We start from the raw sequence: 9,952 nt of genomic DNA, 5'->3' as shown, positions 1-9,952 counted from the left end.
CCTTGATAGAAACTGTTTTATAAAAAATTGTTTGGATCAAACACTTATCCATATTCGTTTGAGCTAATTTTTTTAAGGGTACCTTTAAAAACATGTTTTAAACAAGTTGAATGGCTACGATTATTAGCTTGGGGCTCCGAACTATTATGTCCGCACCGTAGAAAAATAAGGAATCCCTTACTAGATGAGGACGGTTATAGCACAAGATAGTTTGTCTTCATTCCGGTGAACACTTCCTAATCTTTGGTAATCCATTTAGAACCGTACCAAAATCTATATTATAAAACAGAGCGGTTTCTGTTGAAAATATCTAGGCATATAAACGAGAGCAACCTCTACAACCAATAGATCACTTCCTGTTAAATTTTTAGCCATGAGACCATTTCTCATAATAAATCTATCCCTCTCTATCCTCACATTTTAGGCAATACATCTCTATATAAATGTTGCCTTTTATCATTAAATAGGAAAATATCTCAAAATAATAACTAACACTTCGGGTAGATTACATTTATCGCATAAATCAGTCCGGTAAAATTCCGACGTGCTTTTAGGCATGTGCATCTGCAAGTTAGAGGATAAAAAGGCTCCGCCTTACCACTTGCAATCATTCAACCTGTCAATATATCAGTTAAGTTGTAGTAGTATTTGCATGTCCGTAGCTTCCTGAAAAAGGAAAAAAAAAAGTTTCTCAAATCTCTCACAATGCTTTCAGATGTTCTACACAAGCTTTCATCCCAATGGACATGGTGGAGGAATGTCATCAACGAGAAAGATGAGCTCGCTCGAGCAGCTAGTTCTTACCATCTCCATTGTGTTACTGTCCATATTCTTCTACCTATGGACATTTCTCAAGTCAAGAAACCAGAATTCAGCTCCATTGCCACCTGGACCCTGCGGCTTGCCTATAGTCGGATACCTTCCCTTTCTAGGCACAAACTTGCACCAACAATTCGCGGAATTAGCTCACCAATAGTTTTGAGACCCAAGCGAAAAGGACGCAGCTTCTCAGTAGTTTGCACTTTTTTGAGAAACTGCACCTTGGGGAAGTGGGTCTTTTCCCAACTAGTTGCCGGACTAATTCAAATGATTGGTTCTGTCAATTTTGTAGATCTCGTCGAAATGCATAGGTGTGATCTAAAATCATGTTAATTGGATATCAATTAGTATGTGAAAGGAATAAAAAAATCACAACTGAATCTCGGTGGTTCTGATCCAGTGTTTCTGGAACATCATTTTGATTTTTTTTTCTCCGTTCACATTCTAATCGGTCTTCAATTAACATAATTTACACTACAATTATGTGTTTTGACAAGATCAACAATATGGAAGTAACCAATTATTGAGCTAGGTCCGGCAAGTGGCCAAAAAGGACCCAACTGCACCGTTCAGTTCTTGGCAAACTGTAAAAAAGTCGTAATGATTTCTCTAGAAAATGGTATGATCGCCACATTCAGTTGTCCCTGGTCAAGACCCACCCTTAAGCATTTGCTTCCTCCCAGGTCTCAAATTCAAAACATTTGATGTGCTATAAATTCTTATGAGTTCGACTTTAACAGGATTTCATCCCAACTTTAATTTGGACCCGTTAGCGACATTGGAATTGATCCTTCAAAAATTAGTCGAATTACACGTAAGCTTACTCAGACACTTAAGTTGTCAAAAATTGGCTTCTAGCCACGCGGATCTAACGTATTGGCTATATCTCTTGATATTTGCAGAATGATTGGGCTTTCTAATCCTTGGCAATCCCTTTTAGATAAAGGCTTCTGCCTTACCACTTGCAATCATTCCACCTTTCACTATCGTCATGAAAACAAAATATCCTTTCAACTGGATATCCTTTCCCATTTTTTTTTTTTTTTGATCAGATATCATTTCCATTTTAGTAGTTGTATTTTTGCTGATCCTTAGCTTCCTGAAAAAACAGGAGTTTCTCAGGTCTCTCACAATGATTTCAGATGTTTTACACAAGCTTTTATCCACCATCTCCAACCAATATTGGACATGGTGGTGGGATGTCATCAACGAGAAAGACGAGCTCGCTCGAGCAGTTCTTACAGTCTCAATTATGTTACTATCCATATTGTTCTACCTATGGACATCTCTCTCAAGTCAAAAAACCAAAATTCAGCTCCATTGCCACCTGGACCCTGTGGCTTGCCTATAGTCGGATACCTCCCCTTTCTAGGCACAAACTTGCACCAACAATTCGCTGAATTAGCTCATCAATACGGCCCAATCTACCAGCTATGGTTTGGGAATAAACCGTGCGTCGTGCTAAACTCGCCGTCTCTAGCAAAAGAGGTTGTTCACGACCTGGACACGGTTTTCGCCGACCAAGACCCTCCTATCGCAGCATTAGCTGCCACCTATGGAGGATTTGATATCGCTTTTGCTCCATACGGCTCCTACTGGCGCACCATGCGTAAAGTGTTTGTCAGAGAGATGTTGAGTAACACTAGCTTGGAGGATACTTACAGTCTCCAAAGAGGCGAGGTCAAAAAGACTATCAGAGACTTGCATAGCAAGATTGGCACGGAAGTGGAAATCAGCGAAATAACATTTCTGATGGAATTAAACTTGGTAATGAGCATGTTGTGGGGAGGCACGGTTGATAGCCAGAGGGTCGATAGCGTTGGTACCAAGTTTCGAGCCGTGATATCTAAAATCATCAACCTCATTGCAAAGCCGAACGTGTCTGATTTCTTCCCGATTCTTGCAGGTTTGATGTGCAGGGAGTGGAGAGGGAAATGAAGAGGCTGTTGCAATGGGTTGATCGAATTTTTGATCCTCTACTAGAGTCGGGAATGAGTAGGAGAGAGGGAGGCCAGGAGAATGGAATGAAGAGCTAAGGAAAGAAGGATTTTATTCAGATCCCGTTGGAACTCAAGGAGCGGGAAGATGCTGCAATACCAATTACTCTGCAGCAAATTAAGGCCATGTTGCTGGTAAATACTTTTCCTCACTAATTACTTTTGTATGGCCATTAAAGTTCAGATTTATTTTAAGTTTTTTCCCTTAAAATAGTAATAACCTGGAAAAAATTGATTATTTAGAAGCAAGGAGATTGACAATTTCAGCTTCCACTTAGAGATTATAAGCTTTCAGCTGCAGTAAGTTGCTACAAAAAAGGTCCTTATAATAGGTCTCATCAAGATGTTTTGTGCCATAAATTTGTTCCTTTGAGTCATTGCGTCTTCCTTTGGATCATGCGGCAAGCGAAACAGGTGGAGACCTATTACTCCGTCAATATATATCATCTACAGTGGCTCTGGCCATTTTTTAAGGGCCAAACTCATATTTTGACTTGCTACCTTGATATTTCGTCAAAATTTGGCAAAAGTGCTCCAATGGTACTAAACCCCTTATTTGGTTGCTACCACTTGCAGCCGTTAGATCACTCACATATAACAGCCATTGGATCGTTTTCAAGAAATTGCCATGCCAATTTTTGGCTTCCAAAATAGCTCTCCTTTGGAAATGCTCATACTGTGTCAACTTTTTTGTTACCTTTTTCCTTCCCTCCACATATTTTTGATCGCTAACAAGTCTGACAAAGAAATACTCTAGTTTGACACAGTGGGTATTTGAAGAAAAATTATTTTGACTGATTTTTAAGATTCTAGCTTTTTAAAATCAGTTTCCAATGTTTAAACTAATTTTTAGAATCAACAGATTCTGAAAACCTAAAAAAGAAAAAAAAAATCTCAGAATTTCAAAGATGGATTCGGGTAGCTTTTGGGATTCTGCAACACAAATTCTCTAAAAATGAATGAAATACTCATAATCTCACAGCTTCAACAAACAAGTTTCTCAACTCTTACCAAAATCAAGAATCTAAAATCTGCAGCAAAATCTAAAAATAAAATCTAAAATTTGTATCTACAGCTATCCCAAACCCATTAATGGTTGTTGCCATTTAATTTTCATATCCATACCCCACTAGATGGTTTTCTATTTTCTCAGCAACAAGGGCGGGGATGGGGCAAACCTCCTTCAGGAGTGACCATACAAACTCCAAACCTATGAGAAGTCATGTGAGACCAATCGCCCATAAGTTTCTACCACTCTACCGAGTGCCAATAGGTCATAGTCGGTCTAGCAAGGTTTCAAGGGACAAGGGGTGTCGTCCGCACGAAACTTCAACCCCTTAATCCAAACTCTATGATCGAGGGAGAGCCGTTTGAAACTAGGCTACCACCCCGGAGGTTTAGGCTAATACCCACTAGATGGCAAGCACACCATAATTGGTCTCAACCTTCTTCCAGTGTTGGCTAAGACTATTTGCTAATCTTGGACGTGCAATTTCTTCATTCAAGTTATACTAAAATACTCGGTCCATGAACTTTAACCTTACCTCGATTCCAAATGTTTTCAAAAGGACATTGTGGTGGGCGGAACGGACACTACAGCAACCACGGTGGAGTGGGTGATGGCGGAGCTCTTACATAAACAAGAGGTAATGAAAAAAGTCCAAGAAGAATTATCAGACATTGTAGGACTGGACAACGTTGTCTAAGAGTCCCACATGCCCAAATTACACTACCTGGACACCGTTTTAAAGGAAACATTCAGACTACACGCGGCCCTTCCTCTAGCAGTCCCAAAGCGTCCAAACCAATAGTCCATAGTCGATGGATACACTATACCAAAGGATACCCAAGTGTTCTTGAACATTTGGGCGATTCATAGGGATCCTGAGGCTTGGGATAATCCTGTTAAGAAAATGAATTCCGCATTACTTGGGAATGAAATGTGTGATCACTTAATAACATCTGGGATCTCTCCACTCATTGCCAATTGGTTTTGAAATGGATATAAAGTTTCTACATGGTATCAAAGCAGGGCCCATTCCACCCCACATTTTAAAAAATTCACAATCCACACCCCACGATGACAGACTAGCAAAAAGGCTGCACAATGATAGGACCCAAAAAGTGGCCACACGTGACAGACCTCAAAACGCGACTGCACGTGACAGACCTCAAAAAGTGGCCACATTGTATCTTAATAAGGTTCTAATTTCCTTTGGAAATAAAAGGCCAAAGCTCTCGAACTTTACTTCCCAAGTGTTTTCTCATTTTCATTTTCTTGAGTGTGACTGCGACCTTGACAATGAGCCAGATAACATTATTCATTTTCTGCCTCGCATAGAAAAATAGTTGTATGTCTTGCTTGCAAATAACTAGTGAACAGAAATCAAACAGCCCCTACGAACAACTACAGCTGTTGCAAGACCGATTCATAGTCATCTCGAACTGCATTAATCCAAGCCTACAGCTACTACTGGGGTGAAAACCAAAAAGGCAGTGTCAAAAAGTCAAAAAAAGAAAAAAAAATCATGGATTGTCATTGTCCTCCATTGCGAACCACATTTTGTTGGGACTTTCTGAACATTTTATTGCAAACTCTGTTGTCCGAGAACTACGTTTTCCCAACACCTCGAAAGGAACAAAATTGTACCTAGATTTTTTCGTTTTTCATTTTAACTTTTTTTTGTTTTTGTTTTCTAATTATTATCATATTTTCCTCTTCAATTATTACATTATTTTTTTAATTATTTTTTTCATTTCTCTCTCTACTCATTACCCTTCTCTCCGATCATTATCCTATTTCTCCCTCCACCCATTACCAAAACTAAAATACCCAAAAATTGTCTTCATTCTGGTAAGCGCTTTGTAATTTGTCTTCATTCCCAATTTGGAACCGCACCCAAATGCGTGGATATAAAGGCTTCTGCCTTACCACTTGCAATCATTCAGCCTTTAACTTACATTTCCCATTTAAGTTCGTTGTATTTGCCTGTTATTTCCTGGAACTTTCTTACACAATCCAATTCATCCTTTCCTTTTCTCTTAGCCAAATGAGTGGATGAAGAGGCTTGCCTTTTCCACTTGCTATCTTTCAGCCTTTCACTATCGTTGTCAAAACAAAAAATCCTTTCAACTAGTTGTAAGTTGTATATTTGATTGTCCTTAGCTTCCTGAAAAAACACAGTTTCTAAGTTCTCTCACAATGATTTCAGATGTTTTACACAAGCTTTTATCCACCATCTCCAACCAATGGACATGGTGGTGGGATGTCATCAACGAGAAAGACGAGCTCGCTCGAGCAGTTCTTACCATCTCAATTATGTTATTACTATCCATATTCTTCTACCTATGGACATTTCACAAGTCAAGAAACCAGATTACAGCTCCATTGCCACCTGGACCCTGCGGCTTGCCTATAGTCGGATACCTCCCCTTTCTAGACACAAACTTGCACCGTCAATTTGCCGAATTAGCTAACCAATACGGCCCAATCTACAAGCTATGGCTCGGGAAAAAACTGTGGGTCGTGTTAAACTCGCCGTCTCTAGCAAAAGAGGTTGTTCGCGACCTGGACACGGTTTTCGCCGACCGCGACCCTCCTATCGCAGCATTAGCTGCCACCTATGGAGGATTTGATATCGCTTTTGCTCCATACGGCTCCTACTGGCGCACCATGCGTAAAGTGTTTGTCAGAGAGATGTTGAGTAACACTAGCTTGGAGGATACTTACAGTCTCCGAAGAGACGAGGTCAAAAAGACGATCAGAGACTTGCATAGCAAGATTGGCACGGCCGTGGAAATCAGCGAAATAACGTTTCTGACGGAATTCAACTTGGTAATGGGCATGTTGTGTGGAGGCACGGTTGATAGCCAGAGGGCCGATAGCGTTGGTACAGAGTTTCGAGCCGTGTTATCTAAAATCATCGAGCTGATTGGAAAGCCGAACGTGTCTGATTTCTTCCCGATTCTTGCCAGGTTTGATGTGCAGGGAGTGGAGAGGGAAATGAAGAGGCTGATGCAATGGGTTGATCGAATTTTTGATCCTCTACTAGAGTCGGGAATGAGTAGGAGAGAGGGAGGCCAGGAGGATGGAATGAAGAGCAAAGGGAAGAAGGATTTTATTCAGATCCTGTTGGAACTCAAGGAGCGGGAAGATGCTGCAATACCAATTACTCTGCAACAAATTAAGGCCCTGTTAATGGTAATTACTTTTGTATGGCCATTAAAGTTCAGTTTTGTTTTACTTGTAACGTTTTGCACACTGGAGTCGGTGTATGATACAGCTTACAATAAGTTTTTTCCCCCTCAAAGTCAAAATAGCTTAAATAAGCTGTAAAATATATCATCATCTTTGGAGCACTTCTGCCAAATAACATGGTAGCAAGCCAAAAATTGGGGTGAGCCATTTGCCATTAGGCTACCACCCCGGTGATTTAGGCTAATACCCTCCAGATGGCAAGCACACCATAATTGGTCTCAAACTCCTTCCAATGTCAACTAAGCCTAATTTTTTATTTTTTTCTAATTGCAAGTTGACTAAGACTATTTGCTAACTTGGATGTGCAATTTATTCATTCAAATTACAGCGAAGTACTCGGCCCGAGAACTTTAACCTTCCCTCGATTCCAAATGTTTACAACAGGACATTGTGACGGGCGGAACAGACACTACAGCGACCATGGTGGAGTGGGTGATGGCAGAGCTCCTACATAAACCAGAGGTAATGAAAAAAGTACAAGAAGAATTATCAGACATTGTAGGACTGGACACCGTTGTCGAAGAGTCCCACATGCCCAAATTACACTACCTGGACGCCGTTTTAAAGGAAACATTCAGACTACACCCCGCACTCCCTCTCTTAGTCCCAAAGCGTCCAAACCAATCGTCCATAGTCGGTGGATACACTATACCAAAGGATACCCGAGTGTTCTTGAACATTTGGGCAATTCATAGGGATCCTGAGGCTTGGGATGATCCGTCCGAGTTTAAGCCTGAGAGATTCTTGAGTGATGCTAGCAAATGGGACTACAATGGAAACAATTTTCAGTTTCTACCGTTTGGATCAGGGAGGAGAATTTGTGCTGGGCTTCCCTTGGCTGAGAAAATGGTGATGTATGTGTTGGCTTCACTTTTGCATTCATTCAATTGGAAAGTGCCGGAGGGTGAAGACATTGATCTTTCTGACAAGTTTGGGATTGTTATGAAGAAAAGCAAACCTCTGATTGCCATCCCGACGCAAAGGTTATCTAGCTTGAAGCTTTATGCATAATGCAGAAAGCATGCGTCTTCTTTCATGTGAAGTTCTTTAATTTCCTCTAATGTTTGGTAATGCAGATATTTGATATTGTAAAACACTCAGTATTGTATCTTAATAGGAGGAAGCTATGGTACACAGTGTATACCGTATGTCTAAAATATGACAATTTGTGATTTTCATTATGACGTTTTTTGGTTTTCTAATGCATATTTTTTATGCTAGTTACGACGTCTACTTTAAAATTTACCTGTTGAACAGGTCATTAGCAGGTTACCCACAATTAAAAAATAATATTATTATGTAACTATAATTATTCGTACTAGAAACCATAATACTTGTACCCCAACCAAATATGTGTACAATATCAAAAATTAAATAATACTACCCACAAATGTTTTAACAACACCATAAATTGGCATTATCTTACCACAATGAGTCATACCAAAAATTCTTTGACACGTATGATATTCCGTAACAAAATCAAAATATGTCGTACCAGAATCAATAATTATTATACCCAAACAAAATATATGTGTAAAATACCACAAATTCAGTAAAATAACCAAATTTGTTATGACAACACCTAAAATTGTCATTTTCTTACCACAACGTGTCGTATCAAAAGAAAACATCTTTAAATACTTCAAATTATATAACAAACCACAATTGTTATGACAATACCATAATTTAGCATTTTCATACCCACAACTGTCATAGCAAAGAAAATTGATTAAAATATTCCATAACAAGACAAAAAAATCACAAATTTAGTAATATAACCAAATTTGTTATGACAACACCATAAATTGACGTTTTTATACCCATAACATGTCGTTTAAAAAAAAATTAAATCGGAATGTTCAATTAACGATAGTACAATTAGCAAAATACCATACCAAAAATTCAGTAATATAACCAAATTTGTTATGACAACACCATAAATTGACGTTTTTATACCCATAACATGTCGTTTAAAAAAATTCAATCGGAATGTTCAATTAACGATAGTTATAATCAGTAAAATATCATACCACAAATTTAGTAATATAACCAAATTTGTTATAACAACACTATAAATTGACGTTTTTATACCCACAACATGTCGTTTAAAAAATTCAATCGTAATGTTTAATTAACGATAATATAATTAGCAAAATACCATACCAAAAATTCAGTAATATAACCAAATTTGTTATGATAACACCATGAATTGACGTTTTCATACTCACAATGTGTTGTATAAAAAGATTCAATCGGAATGTTCAATTAACAATAGTATAATTAGCAAAATACCATACCACAAATTCAGTAATATAACCAAATTTGTTATGACAACACCATAAATTGACGTTTTTATACCCATAACATGTTTAAAAAAATTCAATCGGAATGTTCAATTAACGATAGTTATAATCAGTAAAATACCATACCAAAAATTCAGTAATATAACCAAATTTGTTATGACAACACCATAAATTGACGTTTTTATACTCATAACATGTCGTTTAAAAAAATTCAATCGGAATGTTCAATTAACGATAGTTATAATCAGTAAAATACCATGCCACAAATTTAGTAATATAACCAAATTTGTTATGACAACACCATAAATTTACGTTTTCATACTCCCAAGGTGTCGAATTAAAAAATTCAATTGGAATGTTCAGTTAATGATAGTTATAATCAGTAAAATACCATACCACTAATTATTTTCAATTTCCGCCACATTATTTTTTCAAATTTTAAATTTTACATCATATTATCTTAATTTTCGATTCTCTCCACACTATTTTTTCAAAATTTTATTTGTCCCTACACAATACCTCAATAATTGAAACTAAAAATAAAGTTCTCGCTCAAATTTTTCATCCAATAAATT

General features: G+C 38.0%; 2 protein-coding genes across 2 annotated transcripts; both read left to right on the top strand.

The window, feature by feature from the left end:
• Positions 1-1,419: 1,419 nt before the first annotated feature.
• Positions 1,420-2,855, top strand: LOC131332659 (geranylhydroquinone 3''-hydroxylase CYP76B74-like). Its single transcript, XM_058366957.1, has 4 exons — positions 1,420-1,438; positions 1,560-1,633; positions 1,915-2,637; positions 2,739-2,855. Exons 1-4 carry the CDS (start codon positions 1,420-1,422, stop codon positions 2,853-2,855), a joined length of 933 nt encoding a protein of 310 aa, XP_058222940.1.
• Positions 2,856-5,764: 2,909 nt separating this feature from the next.
• On the top strand, positions 5,765-8,294 carry LOC131331893 (flavonoid 3'-monooxygenase CYP75B137-like). Its single transcript, XM_058365847.1, has 2 exons — positions 5,765-7,017; positions 7,459-8,294. The coding sequence occupies exons 1-2, from the start codon at positions 6,019-6,021 to the stop codon at positions 8,083-8,085; spliced, it is 1,626 nt and encodes a 541-aa protein (XP_058221830.1). The 5' UTR covers positions 5,765-6,018; the 3' UTR covers positions 8,086-8,294.
• Positions 8,295-9,952: the final 1,658 nt, after the last annotated feature.

This window comes from Rhododendron vialii, chromosome 7a (genome assembly GCF_030253575.1).
Source record: "Rhododendron vialii isolate Sample 1 chromosome 7a, ASM3025357v1".
In the NCBI taxonomy this organism is placed as follows: Eukaryota; Viridiplantae; Streptophyta; class Magnoliopsida; order Ericales; family Ericaceae; genus Rhododendron; species Rhododendron vialii.
This window is presented reverse-complemented; position numbering and strand designations above follow the sequence as displayed.